The 23,424-nt window shown below is 42.9% G+C and overlaps 1 protein-coding gene across 1 annotated transcript in view; it reads right to left on the reverse strand.

Annotated features, from left to right (window-relative positions):
- Positions 1-23,424, reverse strand: part of LOC135105880 (A disintegrin and metalloproteinase with thrombospondin motifs adt-1-like) — a 54,060-nt gene that overhangs the window by 8,249 nt on the left and 22,387 nt on the right. Inside the window, 9 exon segments of the mRNA XM_064014522.1 lie at positions 2,900-3,017; positions 11,169-11,272; positions 12,461-12,572; positions 12,574-12,582; positions 14,327-14,422; positions 15,386-15,551; positions 16,889-17,017; positions 19,021-19,215; positions 21,603-21,814. Of these exon segments, the coding sequence (XP_063870592.1) occupies positions 2,900-3,017; positions 11,169-11,272; positions 12,461-12,572; positions 12,574-12,582; positions 14,327-14,422; positions 15,386-15,551; positions 16,889-17,017; positions 19,021-19,215; positions 21,603-21,814 (1,141 nt within the window).

Raw genomic sequence — 23,424 nt, forward strand, 5'->3', positions numbered from 1 at the left:
ATCCTTTGTACGCTATCAAGGAAGAATGCTACATTGTAAAATATGAAAGAAAATATAGGAAGTTGGTGATGATAGTGGTGGTGGTGGTGGTGTTGAGGGTAGTGTACATGAGCGTATTCATCATTGTATAAAAGTACATCTAGAAAGAGTGTTAGGTTGTAAAATGAGAGAAAATACAGAAAATTCAACTTCACTCATTCATTCACTCTTGCCTTCCAACACACACACACACACACACACATACACACACACACACACACACACACACACATACACACACACATACACACACACACACACACACACACACACACACACACACACACACACACACACACACACACACACACACACACATATTGTCAACAGAACTATCAATTTCAATTAATATGCAGTGCCTCTAAATCCCTTTTTAATCGAAGTTCATACTTTTCTTTTTGTTTTGCTTTTTGCTTTATAATTGAGAAAGAGAAGCTTCACTGAACTCAACTACATTTGTCGTAAATTTTTTCCTCTTCTTTTTTTTTTCCTTTATATTCTTTATTTTTTCTTTTTTTTTATTTCGAAAATTGCAGAGCTTTTGGAGGTCATGGAAATATATATTATTTTGTTTTTCCTCTATTGTCATATATATTTTTCTTTATAATTATCAGTAGTAGTAGTAGTAGTAGTAGTAGTAGTAGTAGTAGTAGTAGTAGTAATAGTAGTAGTAGTAGTATTGGGATGCGAGAGTAATGTCCCTAAATCTTGGTGGTGGTTATGGTGGTGATGGTAGTGGTGGTGATGGTGATGGTGATGGTGGTATTACTCTTGCTGGGGTAACAGTTCTAATGGTGGTGAGAAGGATGGTGATAGAAGTGGTAATGACAGTGGTGATGGTGGTGTTATTCCTGCTGTTACTGATGACACTTGTAATGGTGATGGTGGTGATAGTGATGATAATGATGATGGCGGTAGTGTAAAGGAGTATGACATTACAATATTTTCTGAAAGATTGAAAGAATGTAAAATATGAAAGAAAGAAGGAAAAAAAGACCAATAGACACTTTTTTCCCATTCATTTTTTGCTTTTTTTTTCCTTCCAAAACACACACACACACACACAAACACACACACACACACCTGGTGACTCTTTAATTGGAAAACTTCATCTTATTGTATTCTCTTCCTGTTACTGTCTCCCTCACTAAACTCTTTTCCTTCTTTTCCCTCTCATTTTCCCCTTTTTTCCCTGTTACGCTCCCCTCTGAGAAACATTACGTGAATTTTTGAACTCGCTCGGCTATCCAACTTGATGAAACATTTAACTGGCGGAGTGTATACAAGGTTATTCTTTATACCGTATAGGGTTCAAATATACGTGGAACGGAGAAAAATATCTAATGATTTGTTCTATCTCTCTCTCTCTCTCTCTCTCTCTCTCTCTCTCTCTCTCTCTCTCTCTCTCTCTCTGTCTTTCTTCTCAGGTAAGCTATAATTAGTTCACAGTAGTAGTAGTAGTAGTAGTAGTAGTAGTAGTAGTAGTAGTAGTAGTAGTGGTGGTGGTGGTGGTGGTGGTGGTGGCTTATCTAATACAGCTTCCATCTACATTATTAGATTTTTTACCAAGAGGCAGAGGAGATCCTTGCCTCACCCGCTGAAAGGAGACTGAGGAACAATTACAGGACGGCGCTGGCTTCGTCTTCAGTTAAACAACTTAGTTAAACAAGCTTAGTTAAACAACACAACAACAGCACAACAGCAACAACAACAACAACACACACACACACATACACCACTACCACATTACATCACTTTTCGCCTCCTATCTCTCTCTCTCTCTCTCTCTCTCTCTCTCTCTCTCTCTCTCTCTCTCTCTCTCTCTCTCTCTCTCTCTCTCTCTCTCTCTCTCTCTCTCTCTCTCTCATATATCTTCTGCCTCTCCACACGTCTTGTCTCTCTTAACTCACTCACTCACCCCTCCTCCTCCTCCTCCTCCTCCTTCTCCTCCTCTTCCTCCTCCTCCTCCTCCTCTTCCTCCTCCTCCTCCTCCTCTTCCTGGTGTTTCCTGCTTTTCACTTATTATCGTGTGTGTGTGTGTGTGTGTGTGTGTGTGTGTGTGTGTGTGTGTGTGTGTTTAAGTCCAGCCAACGTACACCCACTCCCTCTAACCTTTCCTTGGTCTTTCATCTTCTCCCGGCTTCTCCTTCCCTCCCTCTTCCTTCGTGCTGCGCAAAATGAACTACGTAACTTTCACTTCTTAAACTTCCATTTTCAAGTTAGTCTTCCTCGTTCCGGATAATTTACATATACTGCCTTTCTTCTTTTTCTCTTTTCTTCCTATTCCTTCCATTCTCCCTTCTATTTATTTTCTCCTTTTCTGCTTTTCCTCCTGCTTCATCGTTTTTTTTTTCCTGCTCCTTTTCTTCATTCAAATCCTTCTACTCTTTCTCTTGCTTCCCGTCTTTTTCTTACTTTTTCCTTCTTTTGTCTTCGCCTGTTCTTGTTTTTCGTCTTTTCCCTTCTCCTTTATCCCCTCTACTTCTCCTCTTGCTTCTCTGGCTTTTTCATATTCTTTCCTTTCTCTGTTCTACTCCTTCTCCTGCTTCTCTTTCTTTTCCTACTCCTTTATGACTTCTATTCCTTCTCCTCCTGTTTTTCCTTCCTATTACTACTCCTTTCTCCCTTCTATTCCTCCTTCTCCTTCTCCGTCTTTATCCCATTCCTTTCTCCTTCTTCCTCGTCTTTTTCCTATTCCTTTTCCCCTTATGCTCCTCCTTGTTCTTCTTCCCCATCTTTTTCTTATTCTTTTCTCCCTTCTGTTCCTTCTCTTCCTTCTCCTCCTCTTTCTTCTCATGTTCCTGCTTCCACTTTCTCGCACTTATCGCCCTTCTCAATCGTCTCCATATTCTTAACTTACCTGCACTGTACGAGAGTTGGCGGCCCACTCCCTCTATGGTGGGCTTGTAGCGAGACACCACCTTGCACATCTCACTGGCTAGCTGGTTCACGGTCTTCCTTGCTGCCACGCCACACACCTGCCAAATATCAAAGGTCATAGAGCAAACACACACACACACACACACACACACACACACACACACACACACACACACACACTCTCTCTCTCTCTCTCTCTCTCTCTCTCTCTCTCTCTCTCTCTCTCTCTCTCTCTCTCTCTCTCTCTCTCTCTCTCTCTGAAGAAAAAACGAGATATACAGTATGGTAGTTTGTTTTCGTTTTGTGTTTATCTCTTTTTCTCATTTATTTATTTACTTATTTATTTTTACTTTCAAGGTCTCTGATTTCTTGTGTTGAAAATCTAACGGTGCTCTTTTTAAAGCTGTCATGATTATAGAGTACGTGTGTGTGTGTGTGTGTGTGTGTGTGTGTGTGTGTGTGTGTGTGTGTGTGTGTGTGTGTTCGCTCTCCGTTATGTATAATTCAGTATTGTTGCATGTTTTTCGTTGGTGTTTGTTTTTGTCTGTCTGTATCATACTTGTATATTTTATTACTCTCTCTCTCTCTCTCTCTCTCTCTCTCTCTCTCTCTCTCTCTCTCTCTCTCTCTCTCTCTCTCTCTCTCTCTCTCTCTCTCTCTCTCTTTCTCTTTATTTTCTTTACTTTTAATAACCACAAATAACACATCACAACAGGACACCTTGAGAGAGAGAGAGAGAGAGAGAGAGAGAGAGAGAGAGAGAGAGAGAGAGAGAGAGAGAGAGAGAGAGAGAGAGAGAGAGAGAGAGAGAGAGAGAGAGAGAGACAGGCTGACAGACAAGACAAGACATGACAGACAGACAGACGGACAGACAGACAGACAGACAAGGGAAGGCAAAGAAAGACGAGCTAACGAACAGAACTACAGAAGAAAAGACGTGGGAAAGAAGCGAACACACACACTCTTCGAAGCCCAAAAGTCAAGAGGTAAACAAGAGCATTATGTTGCAATATGGATAGGGATCAGGGGTCAGGCGGAGGGCAACGGGGGGAACGGCGTAAGGTCAGGTGAGGTCGAGGTAGTGCTGGTGGGGGAGGTGTGGGTGTGGCCGGTCACGTGGGTTATCTGTGTCATTTGTCTCTGTGTTGGATGTCTGGGGGGGAAGGTGAGAAAGAAAGGGTTGATGGGTGATGTTATGGGTACTTTGTTAGTGTTGGTGTTGTGTTGTGCTTGGTGTTACTGTTGCTACTGCTGTTGTTGGTGTTGCTACTGTTGTTGGTGCTGCTATTGTTGCTTGTACTGAGTTATTGTTGTTGTTTTTGTTGTTATTATTTTTTACTACTAGTGTTGCTATCAATGCTGCTACTGATATTTCTTTTACAACAACAACAATAATTACTACTACTACTACTACTACTATTACTACTACTACTACTATTACTACTACAAAAACAAGAAGGCAACAAATAACATTCAGCAAATCACCCAGTGTAATGTACCCACCACCACCACCGGCACCATCACCACCACCACCACCACCACCACAACCACCACCACCACCGCCACCAGCAACAACTCACTAATTTTCACTCCACTTTTCCATTTTCCGCATCACTTATTTTTCAGGAGCAGTATTTCACGTTTTCTTCCTCCCGCTGACATGAAGGTAATACTGATGCGGCGAGTAATGGAAACATCAGTGAAACCACAAGGGAACATAAAGGAGGGGCAAACCGCAGCAGACCTCTCAACCCACTACGGGGCTATTTGCGGTAAAGTGAGATATAGGGTAGTAAAGGATAACTTGGCTGGAGTCTCACCTCAATACCACTTGTCTTCTGTAGCATTATGGAATTACTAACATAAGACTGAGGGACATATTCTCAAACATTTCTGCGCCGCACCTCTACTATTTTCCAAAGGCTGTAGTAGAAGTGACATGGGTTTTAGGGAATGTTTTTTTTTACGGTTCTTGTGGAAGGTTAACAATATTTATACATTATTAACGGGATAAAACAGTCTTGAGAATCCGGTTAATTATATCTGAAACAGCAAAACATTCTTAAGTTTTTTTTTTTTTGACAGATTAACGAAATTTCTACATTATTAATAGGAGAAACAATATTGAGAACCTGGCTAATCATCTCTGTAGCCTTTGAAAATGGTCGTGGTGAGAGAGCAAAGGATTTCTGAATATAGGCCTAAGATAGACTCACAGTAGTTACGAATATAAATGAAGCTGCAAAAAAAAAAAAGCCAACAAAACATAACTACCTTTATCCACCTATCATCCTACCCATAAACTTACTTTTCCTTATTTTTAACACTTTTATTGACAGCCTGATTAAGGGGAGCTACAAGAGGCCATTAAATCCGTAAAACAATGTAGTCCTTGTATAAACCATTACTAGATACTCGGACATCCATTTATCATTCCTATCCATAACCTTACATTTGAAAACTCTCTATTGACTCGGCACTAACAACCTGATTGACCCTCTGACTGCTGTTTGGTATATCTTTCCTTAACTACTAATAGCTCTGAGACACCTTTACTTGTTCTATACCTACCGCCAATCTCTAAACTGGGTAGAAACTGCAAAATCATTCTTTTTTTTTTTTTTTACTCCCCATCTTTCTTGTAGATATTTATAAAGATGTTATGCAGTACTCCTGGTGTTGTGAAAGGGTTAAGGGAAGCTGCAACAAGCCAGTAGACCTTCACGTGGTAGTCCTTGTGTTAAATGTATGCTAACATCCACCTACCATCTTGTCCAAACATCTATTGAATATTTTAAACTCCCTATTGACTCGACACTAACTAAATAAAAGAAGCTAAAAGAAGTCAGCAAAAGTCTACAGAACGTGGCATTCCCTTTATAAAACCAACCTACACCCACCTCTCATTCCTACCCCATAAACATATCGCATCTTTTAAGCTTCCTACTGATTCGACACTAACAGTCTAATTAAAAAAAGGGAAGTTGCAAGAAGTCAGTAAAAATCTATAGAAAGTGGCAGTCCCTTTATAAAACCTACCTAAATCCACCCTTCATTCATAACCTAAACGTATCTAATATCCAAGCCGGGCCAAAACTCATCGCTCAGGTCGAGATAAAGTTAAAACAAAAAGTCTTAACCTTCGCCTTGGAAATGTGTATGGAGGTAGCGGATCAGTTTTGCTGGGGTGGGCTTGTAGAGAAAGGCAACCTGAAGATGAATGGAGATGGCTGGTGGAGGTCTTTGTCTTGCAGTGGAAGTGTAAAGGCCGATAATGACGACGAGGAGGAGGAGGAGGAGGAGGAGGAGGAGGAGGAGGAGGAGGAGGGGTTAAAGAAGAAGAAGAAGTAGAAGAAGAAGACCAACAACAAACAACAACAACAACAACAACAAGACAAGGAAGGAAAAAAAAAGAGAACAAGAAGAATAAGCATTACAAAAAGGAGAAGAAAGAATAGGTGGAGGAGAAACGAAAAAGCAAGAACAGGACAAAAGGACAAAAAAGGAAGAGAAGAAAGACAACAACACCGTTTGCGTTGTGCCTTCAGCCGAGCAGGGAGAGGAGAGGCAAGTTTCTCTATATACTGGCGACTGTCTCTCTAAGTCTGCCAAGCTTGACCTCGCCAGCAGCAGGCCAGTGTTGTATAGGTCACTGGTGTAGGTCAAAGGGTGATGAGTGGGTGGTGATGATCTTCAGTCTACCCCCCCCTCCCAGCCACCCACACACCTCACCACACCCGCACTCACGCACATTCTCTCTCTCTCTCTCTCTCTCTCTCTCTCTCTCTCTCTCTCTCTCTCTCTCTCTGAATAAACAGATAGATAAACTGACAAACAAAGAGATAGATAGACAGATAGATAGATGGATAGAGATAAACAGATAAATACATTGATAAATACATAGAAAGAAAGACAGACAGGTAGACAAATAGACAGACAGATAGAAACACAGATAGATAGATAGATAGATAGATAGATAGATAGATAAATGGATAGACAGATAGATGGATTATGACAACCAATTAAATTTCGTCGTAATGATAATAATGATAATGATAATGATAATGATTATGGTGACGGTAACAACGGTGACAACTCCCATGTTCCTGTGTGGAGAGAGAGAGAGAGAGAGAGAGAGAGAGAGAGAGAGAGAGAGAGAGAGAGAGAGAGATAGAGAGAGAGAGAGAGAGAGAGAGAGAGAGAGAGAGAGAGAGAGAGAGAGAGAAGAGAAGAGAAGAGAAAGAGAAAAAAAAAAGAGAAACGAAAAAAAAAAAAATTCCAGTTTCATTACATAACAATCAATTACATAAAAAGATACAATCATTTACTTCACTTCCCAGAATTAATAATAAATGTAATTAGCGACACACACACACACACACACATACACACACACACACAGAAAACAAACCGTCAAGTCATTGCATATAGTTAAGGTAGTCATTTCTATACACCTGTACGCACCTTGTTATAAAAGGCAAATGCTGCTTAGTCTGTGAGAGTCAAGCTTTGCTCAACACTCGTATAGTGAATATGATAGCGCTGGGGAGAGGCTCGAGAGTGGAGAGGGGGAGGGGGGAGAAACGGGAAGAGGAGGTGATAGGGTGTAGAGAGGAGGAGCAGGAGGAGGAGGAGGAGGAGGAGGAGGAGGAGGAGAAGGGATGGTTAGTCTGGACAGGGCGAGTGAAGGAAGGGAAAGAGAGAGAAATGAAGAGAAAACACGAGATGGCAGAAGAAGAAGCAGAAGTAAAGAAAGAGAAAGAATGGAGGGAAAAGAAAGAGAGGAATATGGAGAGAAAGAGGGAAGATGGGAAAGAAAAGTGAAGAAGGGAGAGGGAAAAACAGGTGAAAAGGGAGAATGAGGTAGGATAAAGGAAAGAGAAAACAAGGAGGAGAAAGAAAATAAAAAAAAAAGGATAAGAAAAAGGGAAGGAAGTGAAGAAAAGGAGGAAGGACGTTTAGGAAGAGAGAGAGAGAGAGAGAGAGAGAGAGAGAGAGAGAGAGAGAGAGAGAGAGGTGGAGGGCACGGTGGGGGGGATGGAGAAAGGGGGCGAGGTTACCGGGAATGTGGAGAAGTAGGTCAGGACAAAAAAGAGAACGGGGCTGAGCGGGGCGTGGCAAGACGGAATTTGGACGGGGCGTGGTGGGGCTGAACGGGGCTTGAACGGGGGCTGGACGGGGCGTGTAGGGGCTGAAGCTAAGTATCTGGCAATGTCAGGAGGGAATGGGGAATGGTGGGTTAGTAGCAATGGACGGCCAGTACTAAGACTAATAGCGGTGCGGTGCGTGTGTGGCGGGGTGTGGCGAGGCCTCTGAATATTCGAGTTACGTGGAAATGCCAGCAGGAGGAAAGGCGCCCCAGAGTAAGGGAACAGCCGAGCCTCACTATACCTGCGTCTGGCTTCCTTCAGTTACCCTGCCTGCGTGTAAAGTCTGTCTGTCTGTCTGTCTGTCTGTCTGTCCTCCGTGACTTCTGTACTTTGCGTTTTCTTCATAATAAACTTGTAAATTCAAAACGGTGGGTGAATGGAATGAATGGCGGTGGCGTGCCTTTGTGTCGCTCCTGAATGCCTGCTCACCATTACGCCCGCCGTGGTGTAATGACCTCTCACCATTTAGAGATTACTCGTACTTCTAGAGCTGTGAAGAAAGCAAGGTACTTTACTCACGTCGCTGTTCAAGAATTAAATATTAGAGAGGTGTTTCCAGCGTCCTCTACTGACAAGCTTCTGAATAGTATGGAGACCGTACTGCCATCCAGCGTCAGCCTTCTGAATTACTGAGTGCGACACCGTCCTCAATAGGCGAGCTTTCAGATTAATTGGCGACTACTCTGTCCTCTGACGACAGATTTTTCAACTGTCTTCTGGAGGTGGATTTCTGAACCATTACGAAACCTTAATTCGCAAAGCAATTCACTCACTCACACACACACTCACACAGACACGCCTCGCCGCTGCTCATCAGTTCTCTATTTACTAGTAAGTTATATTTATAAGTTTGGTGTGATCCGGTGTGGTGATTGTGGTGGTGTGGTGTGGTGAGGTGCAGATGGTAATACGGGGCAGAAGTGCTTCAGATTATGGTTCTCGTGACTTTACAGCACACATGGCCGAGACAACATACCCCTGAACACCGTTCTTACTAGCCCTGATGATACGTGGACGACAGAATGGCGGTGCAGTATCGTAATATTATCGCACGTTTCAGGACTACGTAAGATAATAGCGACATTTTGAAATTGACTGAAATTTGTGTGATGGTCAATTTTACTAAACGGTCTCATTTTAGATCGTTAGGAGTTGGTGTGTTGCGACTTTTAAATCGTAAGTTTTCTTCTTCCTTTTAAGTTCGTCAAATGTATAGCGTTACGTATATTCCAAGATCGAGGAACAAGTTCAATCTCGAGAATAGCAAAGTTGGTGTATCGTAACTTCCAGGGCTTCTTCTTCTTCTATCTAGGCTCGTAATGTGTATAGCGCCACGTATATTCCAAGATCAAGATTACAAGATCAGTCTCTAAAATAGCAATGTTTTCACACCTCTTCTCCTTCTATATAAGTTCGTAATATATATAGGGCCACGTATAATATTCCAAGATCAAAATTACAAGTTTCATCTCTAAAATAGCACTGCCTTCCACTACACTGCCCCTCATAATGCCCGCCAAACGCAACAAATAACAAAGGTGAAGACCAAGGCGACCACTGGGACAAAGGAAGGAAGCCCACACGAAGCAATACAAAGAACACTGATGGAATTTTTACCTGAAGCATAAATTCCATTGCAGTGTAGGTTCGTGGGAGGCGCGAGCTGAACATTATGGAGTGAGAATCCCAGTAAAGTGGCTTAAAGGAGGAGGATTCTTAGGCAACTTTAAGGTAACACACACACACACACACACACACACACACACACACACACACACACACACACACACATACAAGCTATACCGTTCCATGAATTTTTTTTTTTTTTTCAATATTTCTTGGAAGCAGAGAGAGAGAGAGAGAGAGAGAGAGAGAGAGAGAGAGAGTCATTATCAGTATACCTCCGCGTCGCTAGTATACATTGAATCCTCAGGTATACATACTCTCACTAATGCATCTCTTTAAGAACCATTTTAGAACCTGCACGGAGGCGCCAGATCCATTAGCACGAGCCTGAAGCCTGCGCATACACACACACACACACACACACACACACACACACACACACACACACACACACACGCACGCACAGTAGTAGTAGTAGTAGTAGTAGTAGTAGTAGTAGTAGTAGTAGCAGTAGTTTGTGCACCGCAATTTTACAATTACGATTTAGTACACAAATCTGTAAATCGACAGGGAAAAAAAAAAAAGAGAAACTGTAGTCCATGAAAAAAGAAGAGAAATAAAATCACAAACGGAAACAGACGCAGCGCAGACAAGCTTGAAATGAAAAAAAAAAAAAAAAAAACTAGCCTTCGAAATAAAATAATAAATAAACAAATCAAAACTTCCTGAAACTTTAAAAAATATATTAAAAAAAAAAGTTAAATAAACTCAAATGAGAATATGAACTTCATCTCTCTCTCTCTTTCACACACACACACACACACACACACACACACACACACACACACACACACGGCAGTCTTCTCCCTCGCAAAAGCCGCTCACACACACATAAGGTCACAAAGGTCCAGTGCGTTGTAGGGTGAAGGTCACGGCTTAGCGACTCCCACCCGGCGAGGGAGGGAAGGGCGGCTGGACTAAAATTAGCACACCTGTTTACTCGACGAAGGGCAGCCCACACCTGTTGTCCTGCAGGTGTCTCTTCGTCAGGATGGGCTTAATGCAATCAGATGATCCTAGCTGTGGCGGGTGGTGGTGGTGGTGGTGGTGTATGGAAGCTAAAGAGGCTTGTGGGTGATTATATATAGTGTTTCTAGTAGAGAGAGAGAGAGAGAGAGAGAGAGAGAGAGAGAGAGAGAGAGAGAGAGAGAGAAAGAGAGGCAGACGGACACACACACACACACACACACACACACACACACACACACACACACACACACACACACACACACACACACACACACACACACACAAACAAACAAACAAACAAACAGACAGACACAAACAAACAGACACAAACACAGAGACAGGCAGACAAACAATCACAGGATCTCGCGCTACATCTTTACGGTGTGTGTGTGTGTGTGTGTGTGTGTGTGTGTGTGTGTGTGTGTGTGTGTGGGTATGCCGTACCTTGGCGTCGTCGCAGAGGGAACGCTTAGTCTCCGTGCCCAGGCAGCCGGCGACGGAGTTAACCGGAGCTGGGGAGTCACACTTCCTCCGCGACACCTTGTACCCTGAGAAGGAGGCGGCCAGGCACACGCGGCAGAACACCAGAGGGGCGAGGGCGAGGGCGAGGGAGGGGGAGAGAAAGCATGGGTGAAAATATCTGCATCGGAAAACGACTTTTTTTTTTTTCTTAGATATTTAGTAAGTAGTGTTGTAACTTTATATAATGAAATGATTACTCGTTTTGTTATTACTGGTGTTGTTGTTGTTGTTGTTGTTGTTGTTGTTGTTGTTGTTGTTGTTGTTGTTGTTGTTGTTGTTGCTGTTGATGTTATTATTATTACTGTTGACATCATTATCTTCATCAACAGCAACAACAAATGCAATTGTAACAACAACAGCGGCAACAACAACAACAACAACAACAACAACAACAACAATAATAATAATAATAATAATAATAATAATAATAATAATAATAATAATAATAATAATCAGACACACACAACCAATAAAATGTTCGTTCTCCCCACTTGGTCACACTCACTGACTCACTCACCCCCTTCACAAACTCACAGGGCAATAAAGCGGCGAGAAAGTACCCACGCGTCCCTCCACCACTGTGACCACACCTTTAGTCCTTGGTGGGCCGGCAGATGTCCCCGCCTGTGTGACTGTCTGGATTTATCATGCTATTATGTAATCCATCATGGCGCTGTGCATTCTCTCTCTCTCTCTCTCTCTCTCCTCTCTCTCTCTCTCCTCTCTCTCTCTCTCTCACTCTCTCTCTCTCTCTCTCTCTCTCTCTCTCTCTCTCTCTCTCTCTCTCTCTCTCTCTCTCTCTCTCTCTCCTCTCTCTCTCCACCACCACCATCACCACGATGGCCTGCCTACCTGTCTAACACACACACACACACACACACACACACACACACACACACAAACACACACACACACACAACACGTCCACACACTCACTAATTACATCCCACAGTCCCCGTCAAGCCTCAGGTTTACGTACATATGTCTGCATGTGTGTGTGTGTGTGTGTGTGTGTGTGTGTGTGTGTGTGTGTGTGTGTGTGTGTGTGTGTGTGTGTGTGTGTGTGTGTGGTGGAGGGTGGGTGTGCGCACGCATTTACCTGATCGAGCAGGTGTCAAAAATACTTGATAAAGTGAGTTTGTTTTTTACCACCTGTCTGAGGCTCACCTGGCGGCGTTAATTACCAGTGCCACAGAGCCTGATGGAGCCCTTACCTGTGCCTCCTTCCACGCAGCCTGAAAGACACTCCCCGTGCTGCCAGGGCCCCCAGCCGCCCGCCACCACCTCCCCGGGTCCATCAGTCCCCCACGGCACGCACCTTCCCTCCGCGGCACCACTGGGGACAGACAGGCGCCAACATGATGGGGAGGAAAGGTATCGGAAACTCAGGCCCTAATTAAGCCATCTCTCAGCTGAGTTTTCTTGTGTCAGATCAGTGGAGGGACACTTTCTTCTTTTTATTTTTTTTTCTTCTTCCTTCTTTTTCTTCCTTCCTCTTTTCCCTACTTCATGTACTTTTTTCTTTTTCTTCTTCTTTCCTTTCATTATGTTTGTATGGTTTTTTTTTTACTTGATGTGTATACCCGGACTTCTATACATGTACATTTTGTTGTTTCTGCTGTTTATTCAATGTATACGTGCTAAGAACAATCTTATTTTCCCTAATCTTCAAAGTTTTAATTCTGCAGTGATTATTTTTCATGTTAATTTCGGGTCTAGCTTCATATGCAAACACTTTTTTTTTTCCTTGATATTAATTTTAACTCACGTAGATTATATACGAGTGTACTGTATTATTCTTCTTGATCCTAAAATAACATAAAGCTCTACACTTCTACTTCCCTGGAATTATTCTCTTTTAATATCGTTGTAGTGCTTTTAGCGTCAATCCTTTGTTCTTTTCTTCTTTTTTCATTTTATTTTCCCTCACTCTATCAGCAAAAATTCTGAAGTTCCTATTTTTACTCCAGATATTTGTTGCTTTTCCCACTTTCAATTTGACTTTAAGTGCTCTTAGCTCTCAGCCTTTGTTCGGCCCTTCATACTCCCCGTGGCGGCGGCTGGATGGAGTGGGGTGCTCAAGGAGTGGCAGGACCAGGGCTTGGGGAAGTGCACAAAGTAATGGCCTTCGTGGTAAACAAACAGACCACAAATGCACGCCACTCCTTACTTATTGCTTTTCTATCTTGAGCATGTTCCCGTCCTCCTCCTCGCCTCCACCCGACTCCTTCCCTCCCTCCTCAACATTCCACCACCTCCTCTTCCTCCTCCTCCTCCTCCTCGTCCTTCACCTCCTTGCATCAGGTAAGGAGAATTTACGCACGTCACGATCCACTCACCTGACCACCACCACCACCACCACCACCACCTCCACCACCACCACCACCTCCAGTCATTCTGTTTTTTTTCTTCCCGCTGTCACCGTCACCTACTTTCTTCCTCCCTCCTCCCGCCCTCCCACAAGTCTGGCGTCCTTCCCACTGCCATCACCGCCTCGCCACCATTACTAGCACCTCCTTCACCAGCTATTATCACCACCACCCACCACCACCATCCACCCTTCTTCTCCCTCTCTCTAGTCTGGTGTCCTTTCTGTCATCACCTCCTCAACACCAATACCATCATCTCCACCGCTTCCCTCTGGCCTGTATTCTGAAACATTTCTGAGCTGCACCTCCCCGGTCTCAAAGGCTCTGCTTGAAGCTACGCGGGTTTTTAAAGATGTTTTTAAGGTTTTAGTGACAAATTAACAAGGTTTCTACATTACTAAAAGTCTTGGGAAACCGGTTAAGCATCTCTATGGCCTTTGAAAATAGTCGTGGTGAGAGATCAAAGCCTTTTCCTAAAGCATATTCTAAAACACTTCTGCCTGCATCCCGACTACTTTTAAAAGCCTCTAATTTAAGCTACACGGATTCTTGAGTGTTTTTTTACGGTTCTAGTGACAGATTAACAACATTTCTGCATTATTAATAGGAAAAATAGTCTTCAGAACCCGACAAATCATCTCTGTGACCTTTGAAAATAGTCGTGGTGAGACAGCAAAGCGTTTCTAAATACTGACTGTCACCACCACCCACCTTCTCTCCGCCACAGTAGGTCCCTTCCAGCGCAGGGCCCGCCAGGTACGTGGAGATGCGGTGTGGCGAGACGCAGGTGACGCTGCTGCAAACATTCTGCAAAGGAAGAGAGGAGAGAAGTGTCCAAAACGAAGTAAAACGAAAAAAAGAAAGAAAATGGAAGAAAAAGATAAATGGTTAATTTCATCACAGCAACTTTTCGTTTCATCGTCTTCGTCCTTTCCTTTCTCCTCCTCTTTCCCTCTTTCTCTCTCTCTGTCCTTCCCTTCCTTTCTCCTTCCTCGTTGCTTCCCTAAAATAAATAGCCCAACGATCGCTGTCCGGTGGGAGAAGGAAATGGAGGAGAGAATATATGTGAAATTTATACCTCTGAAGTTACTACCTGCCTCTGTTTTTTTTTTTTTTTCTCTGGACCGATACTGTTATTTGTTGTTTTTCGTGGTGGTAGTGATGGCGGTGGTGGTGGTGGTGATAGTGTGTGTGGGGGGGGGGGGGGATGTTGGGAATGATATATAGTCGTTGTGAAGTTGTGGTTGTGAGAATGGTAGTGGTGGTAGTAGTGATCGTGGAAAATGTTGGGAATGATCGTGGTAGTTGTAGTTGTGGGTAAGAATGGTTGATGAGAATGGTGGTGGTAGTGGTGGTGTGGGTGGATGTTGTGAATGGTAGTCGTTCTGTATGTAGTAGTAGCTGTGAAAATGGCTGATGAATGAATGAATGGTGGCTGTGATGGTGGTGGTGGTGGTCGTTTAGGAGATAGGCAGTGAGGGTTGGGGAGCAATGGTAAGAGTGTGGGTTGCGGGTAGTGGAGGCGATACTACCATTAGTTGACATCACTGTGGTTGAAGCAGCAGCAATCTCCTCCCCAATTACTCTATGGCTCTCCTCTTCACATGTCGATAAAAGATAAGGTATGAAATAAAGGAATCTCCAGCATACTCCCACCCTCTATATACTCCTCTCTCCTATTGGCATCCCTATTGGCTACGATATAAAGGAATCAAAAGCCACAACCAGACAAATGAACCATCCTGTTGTAACATTTTGGGTTGCACTTACTGAGATCGTCATGGGGTCAGGCATTCCCGCATCATTGTCCTTCAGGAAGAGTCTGCACTGTGCCGTGGCGTCCCACCTCTGCCCCGGAAGACCCAAGTACTTCCCGTGGTTCCATTGGCTCGCCGCCCCGCCTGCAGCCGCCCCGCCCTCCTTCAGGCAGGCGTTCCTGGTGGAGGGTTGTGCAGAAGAAAATGGGATGTGATGCTTTTCGGTGGGTTAAGTATATTTCAAGATACGTTTCTAATTTGGATATTCCTTTTTTTGTTTCTCAGTGGTCCTTCTTTTCTGACTTTTGTGTAGCCTTTCGCCAGAGCCACTCTTACACATAGTCGTTGTGAAGTTGTGGTTGTGAGAATGGTAGTGGTGGTGGTGGCGATGGTGGTGAAATTATTAAGAGTCTCTACTGACCTCATGTTGCGAGTTTATATTGATGTTGTGTTCCCTTCTTTGCTGCGTGTGGGTAACGCTGACCAAGAACCACCAAAGTAACAAGAATGTCACTACCTGGATGTTTCGTGATCTGTGAAAAGGCTGAACTGAATGACCAAGAGCTACAGAGAGAGAGAGAGAGAGAGAGAGAGAGAGAGAGAGAGAGAGAGAGAGAACATGTTGCTGTTGTGGTTCCTCCGCGCCACATGAAAAGGCTGAATGTGAGCAGATGTGTATCTATGGCAACCTGATCTGGTAATAGTACCCGCCTTCCATTCAGCCACACACACACACACACACACACACACACACACACACACACACACACACACACACACATATACGGACAGCAATCCACCGCCCCAGTTTTCCTTCCTCTCCATTTTCCTTCCATACTTCCCTCTCCCGGCACCAGCGTCAAACAGATTACATTAAACCCTCGCTGCCTTCACCTATATTTATCTTGTAATAACACACTTCATATTATACTAGATTAATCTTTTGTCCTTTTTACTTGTTTTTATACTTCTTTTTTTTCCGTTTTCCTTTCATTTTCCTACCTACTTCCCTTCTATATTTTTACCTACATTTCTCTTACAGTAACACACTTCGGATACACTAGCCTAATCTTTTCACCCTTCTCACTTCCTTCGCTATCTACTTTCTTTTCACTTTCTCTTTCATCTACTCTCATTTCACTTTCCTATCTACGTAGCTACTTTTCATCTACCTCCATACATTTCACTTGCAGCTTATATCTCAAACTCATTACACCAAACACTCATGTTTTACCTATTTTTCCTTTCACCCCCGTTTTCTATATTGCACCTCTCAGTAAAAATTCTAAACACACTATACCAAACATTCTTCTCTCACCTTCCTCACCACCAACTTCCCTTTCATCTTCTTATCTACTTCCCTTTACTTCCCTTCTGACTTTCCTTCACCCTCCCTTTCATTATATTCCAATACAGACTTTAAACACTCGTCTCTTTCATCTACCTCCTTCTACGTACTCCTATTCCATTATAACCTTCCACTTCCACCAGCCACCCGCGCCCTTCACCTACGTACTTCTGCTGGCGGATCTTCTCCTTGGCGCACGTGGACCAGGTGGTGGCGCCCTTCAGGCCACGCCCCGCCGCCATGATGTAGCCAGTCGCGTTGCAGGAGTTGCTCACGCCGTCATGCCGCAGACCAAGGCTGAAGGGAAGGTCACGTTAGGAAAAGGTCACGTCAGTTCAGAGAGAGAGAGAGAGAGAGAGAGAGAGAGAGAGAGAGAGAGAGAGAGAGAGAGAGAGAGAGAGAGAGAGAGAGATAATGCAATTGAAAATGATGATCAACAAACATCTACTACCTACTTATTTACTTACTCACCTACTTACTTATTTACTTACCTATCTATTCACCTACTTACTTAACCACTTACCTATTCATTTAATTACCTCGTTTACTCACCTACACACTTACTAACCAACCAACCTATCCACTTACCTCCTTACTACGGTATTACGTGCGTGGGTGTGGCGGGAATATAATATCAAGAAGCCCAATTATTGCAAGGAGAGGCGAGGGGTGGACAGCTGCGTCGTGAAGGAGGAACAGAGCCGCGCTAATGAGGAGGGGACGACTAAGATGGTGGTGAGGATTAAGTGCAGACGGGAAGCCTTAATCACTCTCTGCCTGCTGACCCTCGACGGGAGCTTACACATGAGTGGCTGTTAGAGTTTCCAAGCGTGTAACCAGACTCTCTCAAATACAAAGAAATATGAAAGAGGAACAAATAATAGTAGTAGATGTTCTGGTAGTAGTGGAATTGTCTGTGGTAAGGTACAGTATGTGATTCTAATACGTGGCTGATTTTGATAAGCCAGTGTTTGATACAAGGCTGTTCATGAAAAGGTGCATAAGGGCCGATGCACACTCAAGGGATGGTCACGCTCAAGTCACTGTCCAGTCACATATTATTACATGCATTTCAATAGGGACTGTGACCGCCAGTGTGAATGCTTCCATTGAAATGCATATAATAATATGAGACTGGATCTTGAGCGGACCGTGACTTGAGCGTAACCGTCCCTATAGTGCAGGGGTCCTCAACCAGGGGGGGAATTCTCCTCAGAAGGGAATCTCAGGTTTTCAGGGGAGGGTGGGAATGGGACCACAGATTGGCAAACTCAATCTGTTAGAATGTTGATCTGTTTACTGCCTTTGAGCTCCCCAAGGCACCACAAAATTCAGTATGCATCGGTAACTTGCTGCAAGCTGCCTATCAAACCGTTCACCACAAGGATTTCCAGTATTACATGCATATTATTTGGAATGCACTTTTTGAGGCAGACAATCTTGGAAAAGAGGGGGATAATGGCATTCTGACATATGGTGAAAGGGGTGCATGGGGCAAAGCTGAGAACCACTGCTAGAGTGTGCATCGGCCCTAATCCTACTCGAGGCTGTTTGTGAAAAGCTATAGTGTTTAATGAGAGCCTGTTCGTGAAAAGCCTCATTATCTTATTCGAGGTTGTTTGTGAAGAGCTATACGATTTTATTTAAAAAAGTACCCATTCTAATTCAAGGCTGTTTATGAAAAGCCACATTATCACATTGGAGGTTGTCTGTGAAGAGCTATACAATATAATCCGAGGCTGTTTGTTGAAAGCTAGTACATCACCGTACTCGAGTTTGTTTGTGAAAACCTATACAATCTTATTCGAGGCTATTTACAGTAAGTTACTCTCTCCAATGTAAAGTAAGAGATGTATGATAGCAATCCTTGGGGGCTGGCACCTCAGTGGAAATGTCTTTAAACCAGTCCCTCCAAAAAAAAAAAAAAGGAAAGGCTTATCCTGTATTTACTCATTCTTTACGTAAGAGGGCTCTAACCAATTGCTTCAAAACCTAAATACATAAATCAATCAATCAGAAGGCGCCAGTCACTAGAGGAGCCAGTCCCAAAGCAAGCAGGTCCAGAAATCCAATACATTGTGAAATACCTTCTTTGCAAAGTGTCTGCAGTCATTTCAAAACCCATAAGTAGTACATTAAAGACAACTTGGAGACAATACACATAGCACTACACAATGAGCAATACCTGGGAACACCTGAACACATGACAGCCACTCCCCTCTCACTTCCCTCTCACTACCCTCACCTGTCCTAATCCAGCTAATGACCAATCCTCTCCACTCGCTCCGCCGCTGCCTCACCTGTGACCAAATTCGTGGGCGAGGACGTAGGAGCTGAGGGCGCCTGAGGAGGGGTAGGGGTGGCCGCGGTAGTTGACGGTCCCCAGCTCGTTGATGACACAGGACAGCCCGGGCAAGCACACCCCATTCGTGTAAGCCAGACCCATCGTCACCCCGTCGTCAGTTCCGTCAGCCTTTTTCACGATAAAGTTCAACCTGTATGGAAAAACGGTTAGGTCCTTCAGTGTTTCATTGAGGTGTAAGTGAGTACAAAGGGTTGCGAGTGGGTACAGTTGGCTACAAGTGGACATAAGTGAAAAAAAAGTGCATTTAAGTGCAAATACGCGGAGACAAGTGATACAAGTGCAAATGAATGAAGATAAGTGGATTCGAATGGAAAAAAAAAGTAAATGCAAGTAGGAAAAAAATGGATGCACATGGAAAACGCGGATACAAGTGGAAAAAAATGGATATACGTGGATACAATTAGAAAAAGGTGATATAAGTAGGAAAAGTGAATACACGTGGAAAAATTGGATACAAGAGGGGAAAAGTGGATACAATTGTACACGTGGATACAATTGTAAAAAAAAAAATGAATACAAGTGCATAAAGTTGGAAAAAAACTGGATACAAGTGGAAAAGTAAACACACGTGGATGCAATTGGAAAAAAAAAAAAGACCATCCAAGATTGCAAGTGGATAAAGTTGGAAAAAATGGATACAAGTTCGTTAAAAAAAAAAGGATACAAGTGAATAAAAAGTTGGAAAAGTGGAAAAAAAAAATGGAAAAAAAGAAAGTGAACACAAAAGGAAACAAATGCATACGAGTACAAATGGATTTCAAAAAGCACCACATTTTTCAGCCCCTCATTAGCCTGCTTTCTGCTTTAACCGCACCTCACTAACTGTATACAGCATTAAGACAAAACTATAGAGCCTCTGTATAAAAAAAAAAAAAAAGGTTGTACACTACGGCTACTATTGTTAATGGGGCAGCGTAAAATGTGTGTTGGTGAGATATTTACTTAGGGAGGGGAAACTTACAGCAAAACTTACCGCCTTCCTGTTAACTCATTAAACCTTGCCCTATTTTTTTATTTACTTATTTATTTTATCTATTTATTTTATTTATTTATTTATTTTTTTACCTTTCCTTCCGTTTATTTTTTCTTACCAGTGTTTGTTCACTGGGTCAACGCTGCCTGTGTCTGTACGAGTTCTAATTTATTCCCTTCAAGCTCTTTCATGGATTTTCGTAATAATAAAAACAATAATTATCTATGTATCTATAAACCAGACGGATTGTGATCCCACACGGGGAGGCCCAGACAAAGCACCACATATACAAACATCATTCACACTCTTAGCCTCGTAATACTGATGATAATAATAATAATAATAATAATAATAAGAAGAAGAAGAAGAAGAAGAAGAAGAAGAAGAAGAAGAAGAAGAAGAAGAAGAAGAAGAAGAAGAAGAAGAAGAAAGATATTGTGTGGTCCATAAAGTGTAAATGAAACCACAGTGATAGGATACATGTGTTGTTCATTGTGTGTGTATGTGTGCGTGTGTGTGTGTGTGTGTGTGTGTGTGTGTGTGTGTGTGTGTGTGTGTGTGTGTGTGTGTGTGTGTGTGTGTGTGTGTGTGTGTGTGTGTGTGTATGTGTGTGTGTGTGTGTGTGTGTGTACGCGCCCGAGTTTCTCATTACCTATTCTTCAAACGCCATGCATTTTCCTGTACACGTGTCCTTGTTGATATGTGGCAGAGTGCAACATGTTTTCCTATGCAGGTCATGAACAGGAAAAGACGCAGAGGAAACGAGTAGTAAAAGCAGGTGGAGGAGGGAGCGTGCAGCAGGTGAGGCCAGGTGACAGAAGCGAGGTGTGAATGCAGGAGTTGCCTCCCTCCCTCACACCCAAGATAATTTTAGAAAACAACGCGTGATGGACATTATCGCTTTCCTATATTACCTGCAGTTCAATTTTGCCCAGAAGTGGTGTCATGGAGGCAGAGTCCAGTGAATGCCTTGTCTATGAATGGAATGGTTATGACTTTATGGAGTATTGGAGGTGTTTTGTTAAGAGCCTCCAAACACCAAGAGGAGCTGAGGGTGTCATATACGTGGAGGTCGTTGTGTTTTTCTGGTTATTTTTTGCCTGAATTTTTTTTTTTTTTTTTTTTTGTTAAATATGACGCTCTCTCTCTCTCTCTCTCTCTCTCTCTCTCTCTCTCTCTCTCTCTCTCTCTCTCTCTCTCTCTCTCTCTCTCTCTCTCACACACACACACACACACACACACACACACACACACACAAAATGATATGCACAAAAAAAAATATCAATCAATAAATCTAAAGAAAAAAAATAGCATAACTATGTATCAGCAAAATAAATCTAAGTATAATCAGTACATAAAAAAAAAAAAATACACGTTACAAGTTAAACCCAAACCAGCAAAAAAAAAAAAAAAGTAAAATAAAAAGGTGAATAATTAAAAAGAAAGAAAAAAAAATGAAAAGAAAAGAAAACAAAAACAAAAACAAAAAAACAAAGAAACAGGTAAATAAACACACACACACACACACACACACACACACACACCCGGAGAGATACACGCCAATATCCCAGTGGTTTGGACTCGCATCGTCAGGATCATTGTTCTTCTTGTTGTAGGCGCAGAAGGACTCCAGAAGGTTGACTCGGTTGCCGCTGTGGGTGGGAAGGTCCGCGGGTTGCTGGGCCAGGAGCTTCATGTGGGTGATGGTGAAGTCCACCTGTCTGCCGAGCGACGGGTGACTGTACAGAGCTTGCACCTGAAGGGAAGGGAAGCAGCTTAGGGTTCTGGGAGGCTGGGAAGGCAATTAGTTGGACATGAAAATGGAGTCGATAGAGAGATGAGAGATTATATGTGTAGTGGTATAGTGATGAGAGAGAGAGAGAGAGAGAGAGAGAGAGAGAGAGAGAGAGAGAGAGAGAGAGAGAGAGAGAGAGAGAGAGAGAGAGTTAATGCACTGGAAAATCTCTCTGCGAGCTGGGAGAGACGTTTCCCGGCCACCGCTCTGATAAGGCAAGATTTTTAATGCTACGTGAAAAAAAAAAAAAAATCTAAAAGAAAAGAAATCCAAAAATCTATTTGCCTTTACACTCGCTTATACGAAAATAAAAAAAAGGGATGGAAAAATTATAGTTGGAACCTGTAAAACATTTCTCGTCATACGTAGATAAACTCGCGCGTGAATAGAGGAAGTAAAAAAATATAGAGAACGTCTTTTCAAGGTTACGTGTTGCAAGTACTGATGAAAAGCAAAAGGAGGGCATTGAAGATGGTGCAGTGTGCTCTTGGAGTGACGAGACGAGACAAAAATAAAGAACGAACACATCAGAGGGGCAACACACGGTCGTTCTGGGGACAAGGCAAGAGAGGTGAGATTGAGATGGTCCCGGTATGTCAAAGGAAGGGATGAGGCATATGTGGGAAAGAGGATGCTGGAAATGGATCTACCCGGCAGGAGGAAGAGAGGAAGACCAAGAAGGAGAGTGGATGGACGCGAGAGAAACATGCCTGCTGAGAAGAGTGAGGATACGAAAGCAATAACACTACACTGGCTGACTCTTTCGGTTCTCCTGCTTTTGAGAGAGAGAGAGAGAGAGAGAGAGAGAGAGAGAGAGAGAGAGAGAGAGAGAGAGAGAGAGAGAGAGAGAGAGAGAGAGAGAGAGAGAGAGAAAAAAAAGCTAATACCATCCTCTCTAAGCTACACAATTATTTAAGAGACTGGTACAAAAGAATGTTTATCAAAAGTTAGTTGCGGTTATGGAAAAAAAATACTGTCGAGCTCTGAGAATATAACACAGTGAGTGCTATGAGTAAGAAAAAAAAAATACATCAGGAAACAACAGGGCGAAAAAATAATTTAAAAAAGGGTAAACAAAAATACTTCACATTCAAGGCTCAAAGATATTTTAAGGAGGGAGAAAGGGAGGGAGGAAAAAGATGACGTTTACCACAGCCAGCGAGATACGAACCAAGCGCTCTTTCGTCTCCACTAGGAAGAAAAAAAACAGACCGGGGAAAGATTAGGGAGAGGTGGATGGCACGAACTAACTATGTAATCCATCCATGCGAGGTTTGTATCTGGAATTTAAGCGCCCGAGAGGAGAGTAATCACATGCTTTCTCCAGTATGTGTGTGTGTGTGTGTGTGTGTGTGTGTTAGATCTTGCGTATTTATAAGTAGTAATAAGCTGTAAAGAATACATATATATATAGGTACTGAAGTAATGTCTAGATGTGGAAGTAATTCAGTGATTAGCCTTCAGATGTATAAATGTATACTTTTCTTTGTGAGTTTGTGTTGTTGTTTACTTAATATGATGTGGTCAATAAACGATCTGAATCTGAAATTAGCTGAATCTCTGTGTTTATG

This window comes from Scylla paramamosain, chromosome 12 (assembly GCF_035594125.1).
Source record: "Scylla paramamosain isolate STU-SP2022 chromosome 12, ASM3559412v1, whole genome shotgun sequence".
NCBI classification, from domain to species: domain Eukaryota; kingdom Metazoa; phylum Arthropoda; class Malacostraca; order Decapoda; family Portunidae; genus Scylla; species Scylla paramamosain.